Here is a 27944-nt window from a genome sequence, read left to right on the forward strand (position 1 = left end):
AGATTTGAATTTGAACTCTAATAGGAAGAGAAGGTTGTCTAGGGGATCATGTTCTCTATCCAGAAATGGAAGTGTTCATGGTCCACAGTGGCTGCAGTTGCTTCAATTGTGACATTGGTTTCAGTTGTTCATTTATTCCTGTACCCGGTTGTGCCCTCCTTGGATTACCTTAGGACATTTCAGAATTCTTGTGTCAATATAAATAGATCCAATGAAGCAGAAAAAATTATTCTGAAAGATGATAAGTCAGCTGAAAGTAGCCAGAAGAATACAACAGGCAATATATCAACTGATGGAAGTGAAAGGAATGTTGATACAAGGGCGACGCCAATGATTGATCTGAATGTCAAATTTCCTGTTGATTTACAGAATGCTATGGTATATCGAGGTGCTCCACGGAAGGGTGAGGTTAGCCGGTGGTTAGCTGGTTGCAACTCAAATACTTCTACAGTTAAAGTCGTTGAGGTATGTGCACACAGAAAAATATACACAGGAAAGTAGGAAACTTTGAACTGCTTTCTTTCAATTACTTATGTGAAGCTTCTTGCCTGTTGCTGTTTTTGGTAAGTTACACTTTTTTTCTAACCTATTCGTCAATGGGTAGAAGCTGCATTTAATACCTAATCCAACAAAATCTGCAAGTTATGTTGCTCTTAGTTTCTGTGAAAATCCGCAAGTAATTTGGACATATATTTTTAGTAATGTGGCCAATTAATATGGGACGGAGAGGATATGATGGGAAATATTTAATTAATTTTATCTTGGTTTTGTAAATGAACAAGTAATTTGGACATATATTTTTATTAATGTTGACTTGTTGTCGAGGATTTAAAATTGAAGTGCATATATGTATACATGAGGAGAGAATAAATATTCAGTACTATGACATATGTCTACGTGAGATAAAAAAGTAGTTTAGTAATGTGGTCAAGTAATATGGAACGGAAGGAGTACTTCATTTATTATTTCTTAAAGAACTTGAAAAGTCAAAAGTCAACAAGTATAAGTGCACAAAAGAAATAAATGTGTCGGAGAATTAAATTTGAAGTACATACGTGTATACATGAGAAGAGATAAATATTCAGTACTATGACATATGTACACGTGGGATAAAAAAGTAGTTGGTTAAAATGTACAATTTCTATAGCTTTTGGTATAAATTTGTATTGCTGTGTTAGTCCTCTCTTCACACTTATATATATTAGAAATGTGAATTTTTTAAGACAAAATTATTCCCATGTGAGATACAATAAATATAACGTTTGTAGAATTTTTTGAAGTGATAACAAAGGAAAAAAAATAAGGTGACGATCCAAATTTTCATAGTCATGATGACACTCGACTATCCCAAGCTAGGCGAATCAAGGCATTCGTCAACCCAAATTTATTAAGCGGAAGCAAAATATTTAAAGTCGAACTGTCGATAATATTATAAATAAAGGTAACAATCTAGTACAATATGAAAGTAAAACCCAAACAAATAACCCAAGAACTAGTGTTGCTTGTTATGAGCAAACTAAGAATAGGATTACAACTTATTTGAATATGTATAATGTCTAATAAAGGAAGTACAATAATTTAAAGTAGAAATAACATCGTGGCCGTAGCGATAGAAGGCAAGTGGCTTACCACTGAAGGTTGAGTCACGTTAGGAAACTCAATCACAAACTTCGGTAGTGCTAGAATTTGAACCGGCACAAAAAATGCAGTAAGTGTAGCATGAGTACAATAATCACGTGTACAGGTTATCATAGACCTCTCTCAATAGAGAGAGTATGGAGAGTGTTACTAAAAAAGACAACACTACCTTTCACCTGTATAGTATAATTAGAGAGATAAAGGAGAAAAGAGCAAGGAACGAGAAGCATAGACATTTAATTAACAATTAACATCACTTAAGCAGCTATCGGAGTTCAAGCAAAATAATAGACATGTTTAATGCAGATAATTAATCAAAACCAAATAAAAGGTAAAAGTCTTGAAAAGTTCTACTAAGTATTATGCTCTCGTTCAGGCTCTAAGATGAGCACAAGGATATTCAAAAGGTTATAAAGGTATACATGTCACACTCCAAACTCGACCTTGGCACAACAGACATCCAATGCTAAGGAATCACACGAAAACATCTTATAGAGATAACAAATTACCAAATAATGCCCTATTCTCATTTAATGATTCATTAATGCATAATTAAATTCAAGACATAATTTAATAACTATCCTGAATTTAGATTAAAAATCAATGCTAGTGAATCAATACTCTAATAAATAATCTGGTTTTTGGCATCCCAACAAATCAAACCAATGACTGTACCAGATGCCCACAATACTAACACTTGTCTATAGAGCTTCTACGAAGAATAAAACAATAAAATAATTCAGGCCAACCTGAAATTTCATGAATAAAAGAATAGATAAATGGAGTCCCACGAACAAGCATGTGGGAGCACCAAAAGTCTGAAAGCAGCAATTATCCAAGTCCACGCGATCTCCTCTACCTCTTCTTCTATGTTATCTAACAGACCATCAATATACAACAAGGGTATGCCTGATTACCGGGTACTCAATGAGTGTAGAGGAAAATTTTAAATAACAAAAGTAATCATCATAATAAATATAGTGAAACGAAATCAATAAAACAGTTCAAACCAATAGACAGAGTAAATCATGAAACTCAATAAAATCAACAATGAAGTAATTATTCAGTTTCAGTTCATCATGTTTGAGAGTTTAATCGTGCCAACAAACATCATACCAAATCAATAAATTATCAACATGCAAGCAAAGGATAAATCATACCAATAGATGAGAGATCCTCAATTGCACACCAACGGTTCATAAGCGACGCACCAGAGCGCCAACTCACGATGGCTACTTGTCTTCCTGAATAACAAGATTGTTCGATACATTAGGATCCAAACGACTACTTGTCCTCCCACAATAGCAAGGCCACACAATTCAACATCAATTAGTTCATAACGTTCTTATAAATCATGACATATTAGCCAAATCGTTTTTTATCATTCATATTCATATTTGGCTAATGGTATTCTAAAGCCATTACTCGATTTAGAAATCATGTTAAAAAACCATTAATGAAGTTTCAAGTTAAAGCCCATACTGAGGGTAAATCAGATTAAAATCATCGTTTGAATTCCAAGTTCAATAGTATGGAGATTGGATGCAAGTTTGTTACACACATGCATAAAGCCTTTTTTCAAAAGACTTTAATTGTCAAAAAAGGTTTTCGAAGCAGACATACCTCAAATCCTGGTAAACTCTTCCAAATGTCAAGCTTCAATGCCTCGTTTCTACTTTTTCTTCCTATGCAATCTTTTCCACATTCTTGATACTGTAGAACTCTTCCTTAGTATTATGGACTTATTGGTTTTTTTATCGCTACTAGAACTTCCTCATACGATCATGTAATGACCCGTTTGGTTGTTATTGCATTTCCGACCCTTTTGACCCTTTCCCGAGCTTGGTTATCTCACTTTTGACTTGAGAAGACCGTTGACATGCTTCTCGAGGTGTTTAGATTTGATTCGGGCGATCTTTTATGAAATTTGGGCTTAAAGCGAAAAAGAGTTGACTCAAAGTTGACTTTTGGGTAAACGGACCTTTTTTGGAAATCCATTGATTTCGAGAGGTCCGAATGATCGCTTAGAACTTGTGTGTATATCTGGTTTGGTTCCCAATGCACTCGGATGCATTTTGGGACTTGGGTTGGGAAGTTGGACATGAGGTATCGGGGGTTGACTCGGTCAACGAGACCTTCCGAGGCCACGAGTTCTTTCGTAACGTATTGTTATGTGGGTCTGTGTATATAGGTTGTGAGCAGATGGCCTCGGGAGTTGGTTGGGATTTCGATTGAGACTTGGAAAGATATTTAGGATTCTGGTACCTGGTGTCCGCCAGAGCGGCACCAGTGCCGTCCCGGTGGAATGGCCACCCAAGCCTATTTTTGCCCAGACCGTCCCGACGGTCTGTGATAACGTTGGGGCGGTGGCTCCATGGCGGTCCCGACGCCACCATTACGGTATTGGGCATGTTATTTTCTTTAAGTGTGTATTAAAAGCCTTTAGTCTATCATTTATCACCATTACGAAAATTGAGCTTTTGGGAACTGTTCTAGAAGATTCCTGGGGGAAATCCTTGGTGGTAAGTCTTGATAATCTCCTTACTAATTCATTGTTCCTAATTATCTTAGAACTCCTCTTTCCTTATTAGCTCCTTAGTAATGGAAGATAAAAGTGGATTTAATGGACATTCTATCTAGGCTTTTTAATGATGAAATTGATTGGATTTACGCTAGAATATGATGTATCTAAGGTTGTTAATCATATATTTTCCATTATTAGTGTTGAATTCTTGAATCTAAGAGTTAGGGTTTATACACAAAATTGGGGTTTTAATTGAATTTCTAAATAGGATGAATCCTTGAGCTAATTTAGCAATTACTTGATGGGTTTTGATCACCTAGTGTTTAATTGGATATTTTACCCCCGAATTTATTGTTTTGACCTTGTGGGCCCCGTTTCCCTAAATTCTAGGGTTGGTTTGGCCTAATTTGAATGATAGCAAAATAGGTATCGATCTTCATGATTTCTAATCTAAATTTCGAATATGCCTAGACTTTCTTGACCTTGAAACTCAGCGGAAGGGCAAGGCTAAGGAGTGATTGTTGGTGTATTGCTGTTCGGCCATCCACGTAGGTTACGACTTACCTTCTAGTTAGACTTCGGTTAGCGAAGCATATGTATAGTTACTTGTGTTGGAGAAAGCATGTGAACCTTCGAGTATGAAGATGGGATGGATGTTGTCTTAGGTTGGGCCCTGTTGTGTGAGTTGGGGGCTAGCTACCCCGTTGTATTATTGACTTGTCTTGTTCTATTTTACTTATTGGCTTGTCGCCAAGTTGAGACTTGGGATACTTGTGATTAGTGGTATATCATGGCCATGATATTGCGGTACTTTACCTGATTGATTTTGAGATGAGAATTGTGGTTCCACTGTGACTTCTTGTGTAGCCTTATTGTTGATATTATGTTGTATTGTATTAACACGCATTGCCATGATACGTTGATTTTGTCACACCCCAACCTTGGTAAGGCGTGACTGGTACCCGACACCTTACTGGGGCCGAGCGAACCTAGCTGTAACTTACACTCTCTAAGTCTCGAATGACAATATAAGACCGAAGAGACTAAATATGAACATAATATCATACATACGTATATGTACAATGGGACTACGACGTCAACATATCTACTAACAAAACATAACTAAGTTGTATACAAGAATCTGTCTACAAAGCCTATGACTGAAGTACATAAGTCGGGATAGGGCCCCCGACATACCCTTAACACAAATACATATACAACCCAGACTTGAATGCTCTAGGAAGAAGTGGAGCCCACCAATCAAAACTAGTACCTAAGATCAGCCTAATGTGGAAGAACCTCGTCCCGTTTGTCTACACCTGCGGGCATGCACGCAACGTCCACAAGAAAGGACGTCAGTACAAATAGTGTATCGAGTATGTAAGGCAGAAATGTAACATAATAAACATATACTACAAAAAAAAGGATAAGGATCAACCCGGCACTTCCAACTTACTAATGAGAATCTAGTACGCATGTCTCTTTACACTCTCATATCCTTAACTACATCTATGTATCATACTGTGATCTTGATCTGCGTATCATCCTGGTGCTACCTGCTAAACTGATCAGTGGTAACTGCCTGACCGGCCGTAGCGCGGTTGTAACTGCCCGTTTGATTATCGTTCGACGGTAGAGCGCAACTGCCCGACTGATCAGTGGTAACTGCCCAACCGGCCGTAGCTCAGTGGTAATAACTGCCCAACCAGCCACAACACAGTGGTAAACATATATCTGCCTAACCGGCCGTAGCCCGATGGTAACACATATCTGCCCACCGGCCGTAGCCCGGTGGTAACATCTGCCCGACTGGTCGTAGACCAGTGGTAATTATAATCGACATCTTAACCAAACTTCTACAAGTAATATCTATGCACTTCTCAGGGTCATCACTTAACCCGTAGGGTCTACATAATCACATAAGACTTATAAGCATAACTCAGGCCATTAGTACTTCTTCCCGTTTGATTGGACAATAACCAAATCCTAAGATACAACATAAACCTCTCTTCAAACATTAAATACCGCGTTAGGGATCCTCTACTACCACTCTATTCATGTCCTACAAAACATTTCTTAAGAACCTGTTCCTAAACTCGTTGGGTTATTATTATGGAACCATCATCATGAACACATCTTGTTATAGCCCGTATCTTGTGTGTTTGGAAATTCCAAAGTCGTCGTGGAAAGTTAAGGGCGAGACCATTTTCAAAAATTATTTTAATGTACAAGTTGGTTATGGATATTATTTATGAATATTACTGTATGGAAATATTGAGAAAGGTTAAGGGTAAAAAGAGAAACTCACAAAATGGTAAAATGGTAATTTCACAAGTATTCAAGAAAATGGAAGAATTCCCTAGGAAATAAAAAAAAAAAAGGAGCATGTGACCATTTTATAAGTGAAGGGGGCAAAGTGTAAATATGGATGGACTAAAGTGTAAAAGGGAAGACACTTGGTCTTCTTTGACCAAGTGAGAAAAGTCAAGCAAAGAAAAAAGAAGAAAATTCTAGAGAGGGACCTAAGTGCAAATATAAAGGTGGTGGAGGATATATATATATATATATATTGAGAGTTCATCTTTTAGATGAAGAAAGCAAGAACAAAAAACAAAAGAAAGGAGGGGGAGCAACTCAAGGCCATTCGGCCAAGAGGGTGCCAAACCCACCCCATGAAATCTTGTCCAAAAAAATTGTTTCTTCATGTATTCCTACTAAAATTATGGTCCTCTTTAACATGGTACAAGTATTGGAGCAAGAAACCCCCTCTTTGTTGCAAGCTCATGATCATAATTAAAGGAGAAGTTGAAGGAAAAAGGTAAGAATCCAATCTTCTTATATGTATTATGGATGGTTATGCATGTTGTATAGGAATGAATGAAAAGTATGGAAATGTTATGTGTTGTGTTGGCCGAATGATGTGTTGTTATGTAGAAAAGATGAAATGATTCTATTTACTAGTTTGATGGTTGTGTTGTGAATTCCATGATGTAAAATGGATGAGGAACATGAGATCATGCATGTTGAAGTGTGGCTATGTGTGTGGTGTGGTGGCCGAATGATATAGTGTTGTGTAGAGATGGTGAGTTAATTTTTATTTAGTAATTTAATTGTTGTGTTACGGATTTCATGATGAAAAATGAGAATTTAAGGGGTTAAAAATGAAGTTGTGCTTGTTTGTGGATTATCGAAGGAGTTAGTGTGACTTTGGTGTGGTTCCTTATAATTGCATGAATAATATTGTTGATGTGTGGTGGTTATATTTCATGAATATGGAAGAAAGAAAATGTCGTTGGATTATGTAAAAAGAGCTACTAATGTTGGAATGTATGTTGAATGGAATGTCGATAAGAATTGTGGTATTGTTGATAGTTTGGCCGGGTCGAATTCCCGAGATTTTTGTTGATTAAAATTGGCCAAGTTGAACTTGGTGGGATGGCATATTTACAGGGGAAATGCTGCCGAAATATCGGCAGACAAAGTGTTACTTCAAAGAATCAACTTCTAAAGGCTCTAATCAAGTTTTGGTAAATATGACCAATTTGTAGATTTTGGCGGATTTAGAACGTGAATTTGGAGTCGCATAAGAAGCAGAAAAGGTATGTAAGGCTTCACCCTTCTTTCTATGGCATGTCTTAGACGTAATATATTGGATATGAGCCTCGGGGATAACTCTACCCTCCGGAATCTGCGCCTAAAGTTTCCCCTTTTTCATTCAGTGGAATTGAATTAAAAATGGTGTAAAATGTTGGAAGAACTTCCTAAACCTCCAGAACTCGCGTAAATAGGATCCGATTACCCTAAAACCCTCATAAGTAACGCCATGACATGTAACATGCGTAAATTGTGTACGCCGCCTCATTAGACCCGAGGTGGGCCCGTTGCTCTCGGATTCCTCTTTATTGTTCCATCTATCAAATGACAAGTTTTGTAACTATTCTAATGAGAGTACCTCTATGATGACAATGATAAGAATATGTTTATGATGACTATGACAAGAATGGTTCCATGTCTAAAAGTCATAAGTTAATGATCTAATATGAATATAAGGACAACGAGTTAGTTCATGATTTCAATTCTATTCCTTATTATGATTCCTTGTCCTAAGAGACTCTAAAGTATATGAGGTAATGTTTTAAGAGGCTTATGATCTTATCCTATGTCTTCTCTTAATGCTATCTTTCGTTGATAGTCTCTCCTTATAATTATCGTTCCTTCAAGGTGAGACAAAGTGACCATGATTATTCCATAATGTAATCGGAGGCCACCGACCTTACGTCACTCCGATGGACACATGACTTTCTTTGGGCTCTCATGCATGCCAATGGTATGACATATGTATATGAATGTGAATATGTATATGTATATGTATATGGGAAAAGGGGAAGGGCCACTGTTATATCACCACCTAATTAAGCTGGATTTTGTCCCGGACGCGGGATGCCCGGACGCGGGATATGGGAGAGCCGAATACGGCGTCTGTATATGTGATATATATATAATATGTTGGGACACTGTTGGGGAAGGGGGTGGGAGAGCCGATGTACTCGGCGTCTGTGGAGGTAAATAAAGGACACCGTTTTCTGAAATGTTCTGTTTTCTGTACATGTAAATAAGAAGTATTGTTTTTCTGAAAAAAAGGACTAAGCATGCATGGCATCTGCCTGAAAGGCATTCATATGTACAGGTTACTTCTGTCCCTCCCAGATGAGTAGAAGACCTTACTGAAGATGTTCCAGCCGAGATGGCGAACTCCATTTGTCCCGGAGAATTGCCAAGTTCAAGTATATGCTATGATGTTCTGTTCTATGTTAGAGACTTTGCAGACAAAGCAATGGGTATTGGGTTGTCAGTCTGTAAGCGGCTCCAGCAGCCGATATGCTATTATGTTTTATGTCACGAGTCTTACATGATGTCAGAGCTTACTTATGAAAAGAAAAAAAATATTGGAGAGCTTACTAGGTATTTCTTTCTTTACTGATTCAAGGGTTTCTATACGTAACAAGAGTCAGCGGGTTCGCTCGGCTCCAAATATGGGGTCGGGTGCCCATCACACCCTAGTAAAGTCGGGGTGTGACAAAGTGGTATCAGAGCAGGTCGGTCTAAGGGGTTGTCTGCAAAGTCGTGTCCAGTAGAGTCCTGTTTATGGGTGTGAAGCCGGCCACATTTATAAACAGGAGGCTGCGGGGAATCTAGGAAATGTTGACCTTCTTTCTGTCTTAGATCGTGCGAGAGAGCCAAGTCCTAAGAAATAATATTCCTTATACTAACCGTCGATTTTCGCAGACACTTAGTGGTGACGAAAGAAGACAAGTGACGAGATGGCAAGTTACAAAGGTAAGCCTGGATAATTGTTCTGTTACTTGGGACAGGAAGTCCTGAATGGCTGGAATATTGTCATACAGCCGTATGTTCTGTAAAGTATCGTCGATAATTGTTACGTACAGACTGTGAAGAGTAGGAATGGTAAAGGAGACTCTGTAAGAATGGATACGCCTAACAGGAAGGCGTGTGGAAAGGAAATATTGCAAACCGACAATAGGTGAGATGCGTTGTTCCAGAAAGGTCGTGGATTTGGTATGGCAACGGAGGTGTGAACGTTACTAACGAGAATCTGGAAGTCCAGGATAGGGGGTAGCTATATACACAGGCGGAAGGTGAACATTGGAAATGAAGGAGGGCAAAACGGTAATTATAAAAGAAAGGACGTGTTACGAAAATGTTTCGGAGCCTGTAAGACTTCGACTTGCCCCGGAACAGGTAATAAAGGTCATGTGAGGGAGCTGACGCGAAAATATCAGCATTAAGACACCGAATTCCAGCGATGTTTTTGGGTTAAGCGTGCTCAGGTGGGAGCAATCCTATGATGGGTGACCCCCTGGGAAGTTGACAAGAAGTTTTATAAATTGAGACGTAAGAGACAAATGAAAAGCTAGGGTAATCTAAGGAAAACTAGAATAGCCTACGTGAAACTACGGCATATAAGATGGCTGGAGACCATAAGAAGACACGTAGAACAAGGCAGACTAGCTCGGTGAAAGGACAGAAAGTGCACCACAGTCCCGGGGTTAGGATAGGCTTGAACAGCGCTTGAAAGTATTTTGTGAACTAGTTGACAGTGAATATGTATGTATATATGAATTTGTAAGATATCCCGCATATGATTGTATCGGTGGCGTGCGAGCCCCAACAACCGAAACTACGGGAAGAAAGGTATTGATCACGCAAAGGTGCAGAAGTGCGAGTGACCGCAAGAATAAATGGTGCCGCCGTCATAAGGTAAAAGGAAACAAGGAGAAATGTGGGGAGGTTGAGAGTTGATTTCAACAAGTAGGTGTAAGTGAATGATGACCAGGGTAGAGGAATGTGAATTAAGAGAAGGAATGCTCAGGATGGTGATGGTGTTAAGGTGAAAGATCTGTAAAAGGACAAGTATGTAGCTATAGTAATATGCTTAGAGGTTTAAGAGAGTAACGGAACGTTTAAGAAATATGGGCTCACAGCTACAATACAAACATATAGTTAGGAAAGAATTACGGGCAAGTGAGCTAAGCAAGTGAAAGGACGAATAAGGGATAAAGGTATAAACGCAGACTTCATAAAGGACTATTGGCATATAAGGAGACCAGAGGGCACGGAAGGGTCAACGATAAGAAATCGCAGTGAAAGAAAAGTAAGAAAAGGTAGTGAGGGAAAACCCGAGAGAAACTATCGACGAGACACGAGACTACTTGGGCCAAGAATTTAAAAAGATAGGTGTGAGAAGGGATAGAGTGTGGCAATATAGATCAAAAGGAAAAAATGAGGAGTTTAAGGATCGATTCCAATAAGTAGGGCCAAAGGAATAGTTTCTAAGTTTAAAACCCATATGAAGACATAGCAAGAGAAGGAAGATACTCGAAGGCGGTCAGCATATAAGGGGTCCCCTAAAGGGGGGGGGGGGGGGGGGGGGAGACCATATTAGACCTAAAAAGGAATTGCAACACTATCAAGTGTAAAAAAAAAAGAGGAAATCTATTAGCTTGGAATCAAAGTTTAAAATATGTCGGCATGTCGCAAGAAACTTGGGAGAAGAGTAGAAGCGAAATAACAATGAGTGTAGTAAGAGATAGACCTGCGGATAAAGAAATAGCCTACGGCTATATTGGATCGTCAAGTAAGGATTGCGTACTAAGACATGACTACCGTTAAGGTGCGGTGACGAGACAATAATAGAAAAGAAAGGACCCGGAAGGAACAAGGATAATGAGGTGACACAGTAAGTTAGCAAAACCTATGACATGGAGCAATGACTCATGAAAGGTCAAGGAGTTCGATTATAATAAAAATAAGGTAAAGGATAAGGAACGAGCATGATGGAGAGAGCAGCTATAAAAGAAACCCATGACATGGAATGAGGACTCATGTAAAGATCCAGAAGTTTGATAGCAAGGAAAATAGGATAACAGATATAGAATGGACATGGAGAAAAGGGAAATTATAAAGGAACCCCCTTCCGAAGTGCTACAAGACCCCACAAGGTCAGTTGAACATTCTAGGACGAATGCTCTAAAGGGGGGGGGGGGGATGTTATAGCCCGTATCTTATGTGTTTGGAAATTCCAAAGTCGTCGTGGAAAGTTAAGGGCGAGACCATTTTCAAAAATTATTTTAATGTACAAGTTGGTTATGGATATTATTTATGAATATTACTGTATGGAAATATTGAGAAAGGTTAAGGGTAAAAAGAGAAACTCACAAAATGGTAAAATGGTAATTTCACAAGTATTCAAGAAAATGGAAGAATTCCCTAGGAAATAAAAAAAAAAAGGAGCATGTGACCATTTTATAAGTGAAGGGGGCAAAGTGTAAATATGGATGGACTAAAGTGTAAAAGGGAAGACACTTGGTCTTCTTTGACCAAGTGAGAAAAGTCAAGCAAAGAAAAAAGAAGAAAATTCTAGAGAGGGACCTAAGTGCAAATATAAAGGTGGTGGAGGATATATATATATATATATATATATATATATATATATATATATATATATATATATATATATATATATATTGATAGTTCATCTTTTAGATGAAGAAAGCAAGAACAAAAAACAAAAGAAAGGAGGGGGAGCAACTCAAGGCCATTCGGCCAAGAGGGTGCCAAACCCACCCCATGAAATCTTGTCCAAAAAAATTGTTTCTTCATGTATTCCTACTAAAATTATGGTCCTCTTTAACATGGTACAAGTATTGGAGCAAGAAACCCCCTCTTTGTTGCAAGCTCATGATCATAATTAAAGGAGAAGTTGAAGGAAAAAGGTAAGAATCCAATCTTCTTATATGTATTATGGATGGTTATGCATGTTGTGATGTATAGGAATGAATGAAAAGTATGGAAATGTTATGTGTTGTGTTGGCCGAATGATGTGTTGTTATGTAGAAAAGATGAAATGATTCTATTTACTAGTTTGATGGTTGTGTTGTGAATTCCATGATGTAAAATGGATGAGGAACATGAGATCATGCATGTTGAAGTGTGGCTATGTGTGTGGTGTGGTGGCCGAATGACATAGTGTTGTGTAGAGATGGTGAGTTAATTTTTATTTAGTAATTTAATTGTTGTGTTACGGATTTCATGATGAAAAATGAGAATTTAAGGGGTTAAAAATGAAGTTGTGCTTGTTTGTGGATTATCGAAGGAGTTAGTGTGACTTTGGTGTGGTTCCTTATAATTGCATGAATAATATTGTTGATGTGTGGTGGTTATATTTCATGAATATGGAAGAAAGAAAATGTCGTTGGATTATGTAAAAAGAGCTACTAATGTTGGAATGTATGTTGAATGGAATGTCGATAAGAATTGTGGTATTGTTGATAGTTTGGCCGGGTCGAATTCCCGAGATTGTTGTTGATTAAAATTGGCCAAGTTGAACTTGGTGGGATGGCATATTTACAGGGGAAATGCTGCCGAAATTTCGGCAGACAAAGTGTTACTTCAAAGAATCAACTTCTAAAGGCTCTAATCAAGTTTTGGTAAATATGACCAATTTGTAGATTTTGGCGGATTTGGAACGTGACTTCGGAGTCGCATAAGAAGCAGAAAAGGTATGTATGGCTTCACCCTTCTTTCTATGGCATGTCTTAGACGTAATATATTGGATATGAGCCTCGGGGATAACTCTACCCTCCGGAATCCGCGCCTAAAGTTTCCCCTTTTTCATTCAGTGGAATTGAATTAAAAATGGTGTAAAATGTTGGAAGAACTTCCTAAACCTCTAGAACTCGCGTAAATAGGATCCGATTACCCTAAAACCCTCATAAGTAACGCCATGACATGTAACATGCGTAAATTGTGTACGCCGCCTCATTAGACCCGAGGTGGGCCCGTTGCTCTCGGATTCCTCTTTATTGTTCCATCGATCAAATGACAAGTTTTGTAACTATTCTAATGAGAGTACCTCTATGATGACAATGATAAGAATATGTCTATGATGACTATGACAAGAATGGTTCCATGTCTAAAAGTCATAAGTTAATGATCTAATATGAATATAAGGACAACGAGTTAGTTCATGATTTCAATTCTATTCCTTATTATGATTCCATGTCCTAAGAGACTCTAAAGTATATGAGGTAATGTTTTAAAAGGCTTATGATCTTATCCTATGTCTTCTCTTAATGCTATCTTTCGTTGCTAGTCTCTCCTTATAATTATCGTTCCTTCAAGGTGAGACAAAGTGACCATGATTATTCCATAATGTAATCGGAGGTCACCGACCTTACGTCACTCCGATGGACACATGACTTTCTTTGGGCTCTCATGCATGCCAATGGTATGACATATGTATATGAATGTGAATATGTATATGTATATGTACATGGGAAAAGGGGAAGGGCCACTGTTATATCACCACCTGATTAAGCTGGATTTTGTCCCGGACGCGGGATGCCCGGACGCGGGATGCCCGGACGCGGGATATGGGAGAGCCGAATACGGCGTCTGTATATGTGATATATATATAATATGTTGGGACACTGTTGGGGAAGGGGGTGGGAGAGCCGATGTACTCGGCGTCTGTGGAGGTAAATAAAGGACACCGTTTTCTGAAATGTTCTGTTTTCTGTACATGTAAATAAGAAGTATTGTTTTTCTGAAAAAAAGGACTAAGCATGCATGGCATCTGCCTGAAAGGCATTCATATGTACAGGTTACTTCTGTCCCAAGATAAGCTCCATATGTCTATTCCGTTATTATTCATACTGTATATTCCTTCATTATGTCACTATTCATGCCTTACATACTCAGTACATTACTCGTACTGACCCCTCTTCTTCGGGGGGGCTGCGTTTCATGCCGCGCAGGTACTCCCAGATGAGTAGAAGACCTTACTGAAGATGTTCCAGCGGAGATGGCGAACTCCATTTGTCCCGGAGAATTGCCAAGTTCAAGTATATGCTATGATGTTCTGTTCTATGTTAGAGACTTTGCAGACAAAGCAATGGGTATTGGGTTGTCAGTCTGTAAGCGGCTCCAGCAGCCGATATGCTATTATGTTTTATGTCACGAGTCTTACATGATGTCAGAGCTTACTTATGAAAAGAAAAAAAATATTGGAGAGCTTACTAGGTATTTCTTTCTTTACTGATTCAAGGGTTTCTATACGTAACAAGAGTCAGCGGGTTCGCTCGGCTCCAAATATGGGGTCGGGTGCCCATCACACCCTAGTAAAGTCTGGGTGTGACACATCTCATCTTGAAGGAACAAAATCATAAGGTGAGATCAACATTAATGAATAACATTAATAGCCATGAAACAAGTTCAATGATATCACAATAACATCGGGAATTGTAAGCTTTGGTACTTTTTTTTTGAAATAGGGTTATTGAGGATATCATATATAGGTTCACAACAAAGGGATCATGCCTTAAGAAAGAAGGAGGTTTAGCCTTAACATACGAAACTCACTTCTCGACTTTCCAACTTACTCCATGTCTTGCAAATTACTTAAGATCGTTCGTAGTCTCGTAATCTTCATATAAAAAAATTCACACTATTGTTAGGCTCATCCTCATACGCTAGTCTTAGGCCCTCAATTTAAATTCATTTAGAATGTGCCAAAATTCGGGCATCATCTCACTTGTTTATATGCCTAACCCGAAATCACAATATCAACAACCAATCAACAACAACAATACCAACATCATCAACACCATTATCCATACCAATATATTCCATAAAACATCCCACACAATGTTTTTCAAATTTCTCAACTAACCAACTTGTAATACGACTATTTAATAACTTTATCTCCATAAATAAACCTAAATTAATATTAATAAGGTCCTCACTAGAACAACAATATCTTTAATATTCACCTTGAATCCAAGCCAAGATTTACCGCAATACGATATTATAATCACAACTATACGCTATCCGAACCTAAATCCCGAGGTTTTACTTGATTTGGGCTAAGATTTTATGGGCGGAAGTTGGGAGAACATTCTAGAGGTTTGGGGATGTTTGTGGAGGGTGTTTGGATGAAAATGGGGGTAGGGGGGTGGGTAACCCCTTTTATAAGGTTCTAGAGTTGGTTTCCACTGACTCAAAATTTACCCTTCGCGTTCACGACCTTGGGTCGCGTTCGCGAAGGGTAAATCCCTGCTCCTCTTCGTGTTCGCGGCCCCTTGGTCGCGTTCGCGTAGGGAAATTTTCTGTTCTGGCAGCCTAACTTGTAACGTCCATAACTCTCTACTCTGATGTCCTATAGATGAGCCGTTTGTTGCATTGGAAACTAGACTTCATGAACTTCAATTTAGGATTTTGTTTTGCTTCAAAACTCCTCATATACTAAAATATATTCTTTCTCCAAGTTGGGCCTTAATTGCCCCTCATATTTTCTTCAGAGTCCCAATAAATTTTAATTTTCTTGATTAACTTGTCCTCCAATCCTTCCATGGCTTATTATATGAACTTAACCCTCACAATCATAAGATAATCTCATATACCTCCTGAAAGGTAGCTCGAATCTCAACATACAAAACTACGGGGTGTAACATTCTCCCCCCCCCCCCCCCCCCCTTAAAAACATTCGTCCTCAAATGTTAAACTCTTAGGGATCTCTATGGAAATTTCTGTAGGGTTTCCTCGGTAACTATAATACTACCAACCTGTGACACAATAAGCTAAAATGCACAATACCACGTCGGCCACCATAAGTAATAATAACTGTTTAGCCACACATAACTAGTAAATATACTTGTATCAACATAGGGTAACTGCTCCTGATCCTGGTTCCTAGTCAAAACGTATTCCGGTTCTTACTACCGCCAGAGCTAGATGCTCCACCTCTACCTCTGCCTCAGCTAACTGAAGTATGAGGGCCTCATTCTGGGAAGCGTACCGAGAAAGCTAAAGCTGCTACTGATCTAGTGGACTGAGCCGTAACACCTCTATCATTCATCGGGCAATCCCTCATATAGTGACCTGAAACCCCACATGTATAACATACATCAGAGCCCTGACGACATCGTCCAGAATGGGCTCTGCCACACTGACTGCATTATGAAGGGGCATACTTTTCTGTGCTGATTCTCTCCGATGCTGAATATCCGAAGCCCTCGAATTTCGACCTAACTCAGAATAAGCTGGACTTTCATAACGCATCCTCCGTGATGGTGAAGGAATACTAGTAGCTGAAAGTGGGGGCCTAAAACTACCCCTGACATCCTATAACTGACTAGAAGATCTAGCTCTCTTAAACTGACCCTCATTCAAATCCTCAGACTGCCGTCTCTTCTGATCTTCTAGATTATGAGCATATGCCTGGATATGGGCAATGTCCATACCATCAAGTAAAGCAGATGTGGAACATTAGTTAATTAAATGCGGCTCGAGTCCCGCCACAAACCGGTGCACTCGATCTTCCGTTGCTGCTATAATAGTGGGAGCATACCTGGCCAAAGAGTTGAACTGGAGACTATACTCCCGCACACTTCTGTTTTCTTGCCTAAGAGTTAGGAATCTGTCTACTCTCGCCCGATGGACCTCTGGTTGTAAATAATGTCGATGAAAGGCATCTACGAAGTCTTGCCACACGGATGGAGGTGCATTAGCCCCTCTAGAAGACATCCGAGCATTATACCAATACACAACCACAACCCGTAATCTGTAGGAAGCTAACTCCACTGACTCGGTGTCTGAAGCATGCATCACTCGCAACATCCTCATCATTTGATCTATAAAATTTTGTGAGTCCTCCTCTGGTTTTGACCCAAAGTACTCTAGAGGGGCCAAATTAAGAAAGTCTGGGACTCTAGCACTAACGGCTCTATCACCGTAACCTACACCGTGCCGCTGGGCCTGAGCGGCGACTATCTGAGTCAACAACCAAATAGCCTCTTGTACCTCCCGACCCGAGGCATCAGGTGGGGGAACGGGGGGTGCTGGAGTTCCTGCCCCTCTGGAGCGGTTGAGGTATAATAGCTCCGGGATGGAACTCCATTCTGGGACCCGCCATCCTCTATATCTACCGACGGCTCCAGTTCAATCTTTCTTCCGGCCACTGCCTTGTCCTTCTGGGCCGCCGTTGCTTTTCAGTTAATAGGCATTACTGAAATTATAACATATGGTCAGGAAAAGAGAATCTTCATAGCATGGTTCTATCGTACGATCTAAGATAGGAAAGAAAGGATATCTTCCTAAATACCTTGTAGCCTCCTGTTTATAAGTGTGGTGCATTGCATGCCATAAACAAGATTCTGCTAGACACGGCTTGTATACAACCCTAGGATAGACCTGCTCGGATACCACTTTGTCACACCCCAACCTTGGTAAGGCGTGACTGGCACCCGGCACCTTACTAGGGCCGAGCGAACCCAGCTGTAACTTACACTCTCTAACTCTAGAATGGAAACATAAGACCGAAGAGACTAAATATGAACATAATATCATGCATACGTATATGTACAATGGGACTACGACGTCAACATATCCACTAACAAAACATAACTAAGCAGTATACAAGATTCTGTCTGTAAAGACTCTATGAACATGACTGAAGTACATTAGTCGAGACAGGGCCCTCTGACATACCCTTAACACAAAATACATATACAAACTAGACTCGGCAATGCTCTAGGAAAAAATGGAGCCCACCAATCAAAACTAGTACCTGAGAGCAGCCTAATGTGGAAGATCCTCGTCCCGTTTATCTACACTTGCGGGCATGAACGTAGCATCCACAAGAAAGGACGTCAGTATGAATAGTGTACTGAGTATGTAAGGCGGAAATGTAACATAATAAACATATACTACAAGAAAAAGGATAAGAATCAACCTGGCACTTCCGACTTACTAATGGGAATCTAGTACGCATGTCTCTTTACACTCTTATATCCTTAACTACATCTATGTGTCATACTATGATCTTGATCTGTGTATCATCCTTCGCGTTCGTGGCCTTGGATCTCTTTCGCGAAGGGAAAATCCCTCCTCTTCGCATTCGCAGCCCATTGGTCGCGTTCGCATAGGGAAATTTTCTGCTCTGGCGGCCTAACTTGTAACGTCCATAACTCTCTACTTCGATGAACTATCGACAAGAAGATTGTTGCGTTGAAAACTAGACTTCATGAACTTCAATTTAGGCTTTTGCTTTGCTTCAAAACTCCTCATATACTAAAAGATATTCTTTCTTCAAGTTGGGTAAAAATTGCCCCTCATATTTTCTTCAAAGTCCCAATAAATTTTAATTTCCTTGATTCACTTATCCTCCAATCCTTCCATGGCTTATTATATGAACTTAACCCTCAAAATCATAAGATAATCTCATATATCTCCTGAAAGGTAGCTCGAATCTCAACATACAAAACTACGGGATGTAACAATTTCATGGTTATGTGCTGATGATGATAAGTGAGAGAGTGTGAAATCCGACGTCATTTACCGGAGCGTAATGAGTGTACGTTTCCCGAGGTCTCTTGCTGAGAACGAATAAGATGAGTTTGATATTTTGAGGTGTCCATGAGCGGCACATTGGTAGTTTATATGAGATCTTGTTGTCGTCATCTTCATGCTTACATATGAGTATCTTTCCATACTTGTGTTTCCATACATTGAAATTATATTTGCACATTCATCTTGCACATGTATATATATATATATATATATATATATATATATATATATATATATGTATATATATGACAGGGGGTGATGATAAGACACATTTGATAGGGGGTGACGATGTGGCTTAGGTGGTGGCAGATTATGTATATATATAAGGCACATTTGACAGGGGGGTAACGATGTGGCCTAGGAGTGGTAGCATATATGTATGTAAGGCACATTTTGTCACACCCCGCCTTTACTAGGGTGTGATGGGCACCTGACCCCATATCTAGAGCCGAGCGAACCCGCTGACTCTTGTTACGTATAGAAACCCTTGAATCAGTAAAGAAAGAAATACATAGTAAGCTCTCCAATATTTTTGTTTTTTCCATAAGTAAGCTCTGACATCATGTAGGACTCGTGACATAAAACATAATAGCATATCGGCTGCTGGAGCCACTTACAGACTGACAACCCAATACCCATTGATTTGTCTGCAAAGTCTCTAACATAGAACAAAACATCATAGCATATACTTGGACTTGGCAATTCTCCGGGACAAATGGAGTTCGCCATCTCCGCTGGAACACCTTCAGTAAGTTCTTCTAATCATCTGGGAGTACCTGCGCGGCATGAAACGCAGCCCCCGAAGAAGAGGGGTCAGTACGAGCAATGTACTGAGTATGTAAGGCATGCATAATAACATACAGAAGGTATAGAACAGGGATACTAACATAAAGGAAACATAGCGCATGTCATGAGGTGGAAAGTTAACCTGTACATATAAATGCCCTTTGGCGGATACCATGCATGCTTAGATTTCCTTTAAAATCTTTCCTTGTTCATATGTATATATAAAAATAAGACATATCATATTGCCGAGGCATCGGCAGCCGATCCATTTAACCATAAATATACACATCCCGCGTCCGGGCATCCCGCGTCCGGGATGATATCATGTCATATAATGCCAACTGATCAGGTGGATATGCGTTTATAACGCGCTGCCCTTATTTCCATCTTCCCCGTATGCGTAGACATACATCATGTACATATATTAGCGTCTATAGCGCTCTGGCTCTTTTATCATATACATATACGTGTGTCATGTACATACATCAGCGTCTATAGCGCTCTGGTTCTTTTATCATAAACATATACTCGTAACATGCATACAACATGTTCAAGAGTCCAAGAAAACCATTTCCACGTCGGAGTGACGTAAGGTCGGTAGCCTCCGATTACATTATGGAACAATCGTGGCCGCCTTGTCTCTCCTTGAAGGAACAAGTATTTTAAGGCGAGACTTCCAACGGAAAATAGCTTTAAGAGAGAGCATAAAATGAAATTATGGGCATTATAACCGTCAATTCATACGCTTTGGAGTCTTTTAGAAACTAGTGTCATGGCTACGGAATAGAATTAAGGTTTAAGAACAAGTATAACACTTTCATATTCACATTAGGTTCTTAGCTCAAGACTCTTAGTCATGGAATCATTCTTGTCGTACTTATCATGGGCATATTCTCTTTTCTGACATCATAGCTATCTTTATCGTCATAGAAGTATTCTTGTCGGGATAGATATAGTACTTGCCATTTGGTAATGGGATAAGGATCGAAGGTTTCTTTTGGATTCAGCTTCTAGGTAAGTCAAGCGGAACAATAAGGTAAATCCGGGAACAGTGGGCCCACCTCGGATCAAATGAGGCGGCGCACCAAATTTACATATGTTACATGTCATGGCGTTACTTGTGAGGGTTTTAGGGTAGTCGGGTTCTATTTATGCGAGTCCTAGAGGTTTAGGAAATTCTTCCAACATTTTGCACACTTTTTAGTTCAATTCTTCTGATTGAAAAAGGGGAAACTTTAGATGCGGATTCTGGAGGGTAGAAGGGTCCCCGAGGTTCTTATTCAACATATTACATCTAAGACATGACATAGAAAGAAGGGTGAAGCCTTACATACCTTTTCTGCTTCTTATGCGACTCCAAATTCACGTTCCAAACCCGCCAAAATCTACAAATTGGTCATGTTTACCAAAACTTGATTAGAGCCTTTAGAAGTTGATTCTTTGAAGTAATACTTCGTCTGCCGAAATTTTGGCAGCATCTCCCCTGTAAATGTGCCATCCCACCAAGTTCAACTTGTCCAATTCTAATCAACAACAATCCCGGGAATTCAACCCGGCAATACTATCAACAACAATGCCAACAATCATAATAACAATTTTAATTAACATACTACTTCCTTCAAGACTTTCCAACTCCAACAAAAACAATAACAATTAACAACACATTTCTCTTATTTTAGGTTCAGAATTCTCATCAACAACCTTACTTATGCAATATACGAATTCAAGCTAGCGTCGCATTATTTCTTCATTATTCCGATAACGATTACCACTTCATCTTAAATCACCAAACCTTCATTTTTCACCATGAAATTCTCAATACAACAACTAAAACATTAAGTAGAATTAATTCACTACAATTTGCCAAAATATCACCATGTTCGGCCTCCACAACAACATGCATATTTTCATGAGTTTTCCATTCATTTCTATATGTTACAACAACAACCAACATACTTCATAAATTATTCCATTCTTTCTATACCACATAACATATGCACGGCCAACATACTACATACACACGGCCAACACACAACATGCAAGGTCTCATGGTTTTCATTCATTTCACATCATAGAATTCACAACGCAACAATCAAATTATTAGATAAAATCAATTTGGCACATCTACATTATACCACTTCCATTCGGCCACATTCATACTTACATATTCATCATGCAAACTTCCATCTTAGCATACTACAACACACATAAACCCTTCATAACACATAAGACAAGATTAAAACTCACCTTTCTTCTTCAACTTCTCCACTTGGTTAAGGTTCATGAATTGTCCATATAAGTGTCTTGCTTGCTCCAACAACTTCACCATGTTAAAGAGCATCTTCCAATTAGTAGAAAAGCTAGGAGAAAATAATTTTCCTTGGTCAATTTCCCATGGCTAAATTTCTAGAGCCATGGCCGAAACCCTCGCACTCTCTTCATCTTTTTTTTTTCTTTTGTTCTTCTTCTTTTGTCTTGAATTGGAAGACAAGCTCATATATATATATATATAAATATATATATATATATATATATATATATATATATATATATATATACCCAAGCATGTGAGGGGCACATGCCCCTCTCTAGAACTTTCTTCCTTTTTCTTGACTTTTCTTTTCTTTGAATTTTCTTACTTGGTCAAAGAAGACCAAGTGTCTTCTCTCTTTTTACACTTTAGCCCTTCCATATTTACACTTTACCCCCTTCACTAATGAAATGGCCACATGATCCTTTCTTTATTTCCTAGAGTTCTCTTCCCTTTTTACCCTTAACTTTTCTCAATATTTCCATAACACTAATATCCATAATTGATATTTATAACCAACTTATATATTAAAATAATTTTTGAACGTAGCCTTTCCCTTAACTTGCCACGACTACCTTGGAATGTCCGAACGTATAAAATACGGGATATAACATCCTCCCCCCCTTTAGAACATTCGTCCTCGAATGTTCAACTGGTCTTATGGGGTGTCATAATATTTCGGGAGGATCCCTTTGTAGTTGTACTTTCCTTCATGCTCACTCCTTGTCCTTTACTTCATTCCCTTTATAATCGAACTTCTCGGTTTTTACATGGATCTTCTTCCCGTGTTGTGGGTTTTCTACTTTGTTGGGCCAACGTATTATCCTTGTCTTTCTCAGATCATCTCTCTTCTGTTACTGCTCCATGACCATATCTTAACAAAAGCCACACCTTTAGATCTTTACCACAACTCCTCTTTAATCTCCCCTTTTTTTTTTTTGTATCTCTCAATACAGGTACACTTGTCTTTGACTTCATGTGTTGGTGCTCGTTTCGTCTATCGTCATTCCTTGTACGCCCAATATGGTCTCCCCCCCTTTAAGGGGTTCCTTATATGCTCATCGTCCTTAATGAAGTCTTCGCTTATACCTTTATCCCTTATTCGTCCTTTCACTTGCTTAGCTCACTTGCCCGTAATTCTTTCTTAACTACATGTTCGTATTGTAGCTGTGTGCCCATATTTCTTAAACGTTCCGTTACTCTCTTAAACCTCTAAGCATATTACTATGGCTACATACTTGTCCTTTTACAGATCTGTCACCTCAACACCATCACCATCCTAAGCATTCTTTCTCTTACTTTACATTCCTCTACCCTGGTCATCATTCACTTAGACCTACTTGTTGAAATCAACTCTCAACCTCCCCCCATTTCTCCTTTTCCGACATTTAAGCTTCCTATCTTCCATTTACTCACACTCTCTTTCTTTTCCAAGTATCGCTGCACTAAATCTTTCAATTCTAACCTACGGTAAAATAATAACGATTTACCTTATGACGGTGGCACCGTTTATTCTTGCTGTCACTCGCACTTCTGCACCTTTACGTGATCAATACCTTTCCTCTCGTAGTTTCGGTTGCTGGGGCTCGCACGCCACCGATACAATTATTCGGGATATCTTACACATTCGTATATACATACATATTCACGATCAACTGGTTCACAAAATACTTCCAAGCGTTGTTCAAGCCTATCCTAATTCCAGGGCTATGATGCATTTTCTGTCTCTTTACCGAGCTAGTCTGCCTTGTTTCACGCGTCTTCTCATGGTCTCCCGTCATCTTATATACCGTAGTTCCACTTAGGCTATTCCAGTTTTCCATTTGTCTTTTATGTCAGAATTTGTAAAATTCCTTACAAACTTCCCAGGGGGTCACCCATCATGGAATTGCTCCCACCTGAGCACGCTTAACCCAAAAGCTTCACTGAAATTCGGTGCCTTAATGCAGATATTTTCGCGTCAGCTTCCTCACATGACCTTTATTGCATGCTCTGGAGCAAGTCAAAGTCTTACAGTTCCCAAAACATTTTCGTAACACGTCCCTTCTCTTGTAATTACCGTTTTACCCTTTTGGTTCCCGATGTTCACCTTTCGCTTGTGTGTATGACTACCTCCTGTCTTGGGCTTCCAGATTCCCGATGGTAGCGACCTTACCTTTGTTGCCACGCCCAAATCCATAACCTTTCTGAACCAACACATTTCACTTATTACCCATTCACAGTATTTCTTTCCCATACTTCTTCCTGTGGGGCGTACCCGTTCTGGCAAAACCTTCTTTACTGTTCCTATTATTCAAAACCTGTATACGGCCAATGTCATCAATGCCTTACAGAACGTACAACTCTATGGCACATGCTCGCCATCTCGGCACTTGTCTTCTTTCATCATCACTGAGCGTCTGCGAGAATTGACAGTTAGTATAAGGAATCTTATTTCCTATGACTTGGCTCTATCGCACGATCTGAGACAGAAAGAAGGTCAACATTTCCTAGATGCCCCGCAGCCTCCTGTTTATAAATGTGGCCGGCTTCACACCCATAAACAGGACTCTACTGGACACGACTTTGCAGACAACCCTGGGACCGACCTGCTCTGATACCACTTTGTCACACCCCGACTTTACTAGGGTGTGATGGGCACCCGACCCCATATCTGGAGCCGAGCGAACCCGCTGACTCTTGTTACGTATAGAAACCCTTGAATCAGTAAAGAAAGAAATACATAGTAAGCTCTCCAATATTTTTGTTTTTTCCATAAGTAAGCTCTGACATCATGTAGGACTCGTGACATAAAACATAATAGCATATCGGCTGCTGGAGCCGCTTACAGACTGACAACCCAATACCCATTGCTTTGTCTGCAAAGTCTCTAACATAGAACAAAACATCATAGCATATACTTGGACTTGGCAATTCTCCGGGACAAATGGAGTTCGCCATCTCCGCTGGAACACCTTCAGTAAGTTCTTCTAATCATCTGGGAGTACCTGCGCGGCATGAAACGCAGCCCCCGAAGAAGAGGGGTCAGTATGAGCAATGTACTGAGTATGTAAGGCATGCATAATAACATACAGAAGGTATAGAATAGGGATACTAACATAAAGGAGACATAGCCCATGTCATGAGGTGGAAAGTTAACCTGTACATATAAATGCCCTTTGGCGGATACCATGCATGCTTAGCTTTCCTTTAAAATCATTCCTTGTTCATATGTATATATAAAAATAAGACATATCATATTGCCGAGGCGTCGGCAGCCGATCCATTTAACCATAAATATACACATCCCGCGTCCGGGCATCCCGCGTCCGGGACGATATCATGTCATATAATGCCAACTGATCAGGTGGATATGCGTTTATAACGCGCTGCCCTTATTTCCATCTTCCCCGTATGCGTAGACATACATCATGTACATATATTAGCATCTATAGCGCTCTGGCTCTTTTATCATATACATATACATGTGTCATGTACATACATCAGCGTCTATAGCGCTCTGGTTGTTTTATCATATACACATACTCGTAACATGCATACAACATGTTCGAGAGTCCAAGAAAACCATTTCCACGTCGGAGTGACGTAAGGTCGGTAGCCTCCGATTACATTATGGAACAATCGTGGTCGCCTTGTCTCGCCTGGAAGGAACAAGTATTTTAAGGCGAGACTTCCAACGCAAAATAGCTTTAAGACAGAGCATAAAATGAAATTATGGGCATTATAACCGTCAATTCATACGCTTTGGAGTCTTTTAGAAACTAGTGTCATGGCTACGGAATAGAATTAAGGTTTAAGAACTAGTATAACACTTTCACTTTCACACTTTCAAATATCACCATGTTCGGCCTCCACAACAACATGCATATTTTCATGAGTTTTCCATTCATTTCTATACGTTACAACAACAACCAACATATTTCATAAATTATTCCATTCTTTCTATACCACATAACATATGCACGGCCAACATACTACATACACACGGCCAAGACACAACATGCAAGGTCTCATGGTTTTCATTCATTTCACATCATAGAATTCACAACGCAACAATCAAATTACTAGATAAAATCGATTTGGCACATCTACATTATACCACTTCCATTCGGCCACATGCAAACTTACATATTCTTCATGCAAACTTCCATCTTAGCATACTACAACACATATAAACCCTTCATAACACATAAGACAAGATTAAAACTCACCTTTCTTCTTCAACTTCTCCACTTGGTTAAGGTTCATGAATTGTCCATATAAGTGTCTTGCTTGCTCCAACAACTTCACCATGTTAAAGAGCATCTTCCAATTAGTAGAAAAGCTAGGAGAAAATAATTTTCCTTGGTCAATTTCCCATGGCTAAATTTCTAGAGCCATGGCCGAAACCCTTGCACTCTCTTCATCTTTTTTTTTCTTTTATTCTTCTTCTTTTGTCTTGAATTGGAAGACAAGCTCATATATATATATATATACCCAAGCATGTGAGGGGCACATGCCCCTCTCTAGAACTTTCTTCCTTTTTCTTGACTTTTCTTTTCTTTGAATTTTCTTACTTGGTCAAAGAAGACCAAGTGTCTTCTCTCTTTTTACACTTTAGCCCTTTCATATTTACACTTTGCCCCCTTCACTTATGAAATGGCCACATGCTCCTTTCTTTATTTCCTAGAGTTCTCTTCCCTTTTTACCCTTAACGTTTCTCAATATTTCCATAACACTAATATCCATAATTGATATTTATAACCAACTTATATATTAAAATAATTTTTGAACGTAGCCTTTCCCTTAACTTGCCACGACTACTTTGGAATGTCCGAACGTATAAAATACGGGATATAACACATTTGATAGGGGGTGACGATGTGGCCTGTATGTTGATTGTGCCCGTGATCTGATGAGACATTCCGGAGCGAGTGATATGAAGACGTCATGGGTTTCCCATGGGTCATGACTATCGAGACATTATGTTCCACTCGAGGCATGTGTGCACACATTATTGATATATGGCCATTGCATTCATAATATTCGTATCATTGCATTGCTTTGCACTTGTTATCATCGTTGTCATTGTATTGTTATTGTGTGGCGGTTACTTGATCGAAAACATGATTGCATATATTATCGGTTAAGATGAGTACTTGGAACACTTAGGATCAGATGCTTATACAATAGGCTTGATTGGATATGATTAGACTGGAAGCACCCGGGTTTAGATACTTCCCTATAGATTGGATCAGTCATGTAATTTTGTTGGTAGCTGACGGTTGAATACTGACTTGTATTATGGACACTTGAGGACTTAATACGTGTTGATGAGAATATGTTTTTTACTTGTACTTGATTGTGAGCATGCCTATCTTTCATTTACTTTCTGCATATATGTTAACTAATTGAGGACGGCCTATGATACCTACCAGTATTGTGGTTTTGTACTGATCTGCACTTGTTGCATTCTTTAACGAGTGCAGAGTTCCAGGTTGGATCTTTTTCTGTCTCCTGTGGCTGATAGTCGCTGTCAGGACTTCTTCGAGTCTACAGGGTGAGCACGAGATGTCAGTTCCTTGAAGACTCCTCCTTATTTATGTCTTACTTTCCCATCCTGAGACATATACAGATTTGATGTAGTATTATATTTCCATACTTGTATATTTCAAATTCTAGATGCTCTTGTATGGCTTAGACCAGACCCTGGGTGTATTTCTTTATTTCCGCACTTTTTCTATTTTATTATCGTAAGACTTACATGATTATTATCTT

At 39.3% G+C, this 27944-nt stretch overlaps 1 protein-coding gene across 2 annotated transcripts; it reads left to right on the forward strand.

Annotated features, from left to right (window-relative positions):
• On the forward strand, nt 1-27944 carry LOC132641756 (uncharacterized). 2 transcript variants are annotated; one of them, XM_060358877.1, is made up of 3 exons: nt 1-465; nt 4634-4710; nt 27656-27944. In XM_060358877.1, the coding sequence occupies exons 1-3, from the start codon at nt 49-51 to the stop codon at nt 27750-27752; spliced, it is 591 nt and encodes a 196-aa protein (XP_060214860.1). In that variant the 5' UTR covers nt 1-48; the 3' UTR covers nt 27753-27944. The 2 variants fall into 2 exon arrangements, with proteins under 2 accessions (XP_060214860.1, XP_060214923.1); XM_060358940.1 differs by lacking the exon at nt 4634-4710.

The sequence above is a fragment of the Lycium barbarum genome, chromosome 1, assembly GCF_019175385.1.
Source record: "Lycium barbarum isolate Lr01 chromosome 1, ASM1917538v2, whole genome shotgun sequence".
Classification (NCBI taxonomy): Eukaryota; Viridiplantae; Streptophyta; class Magnoliopsida; order Solanales; family Solanaceae; genus Lycium; species Lycium barbarum.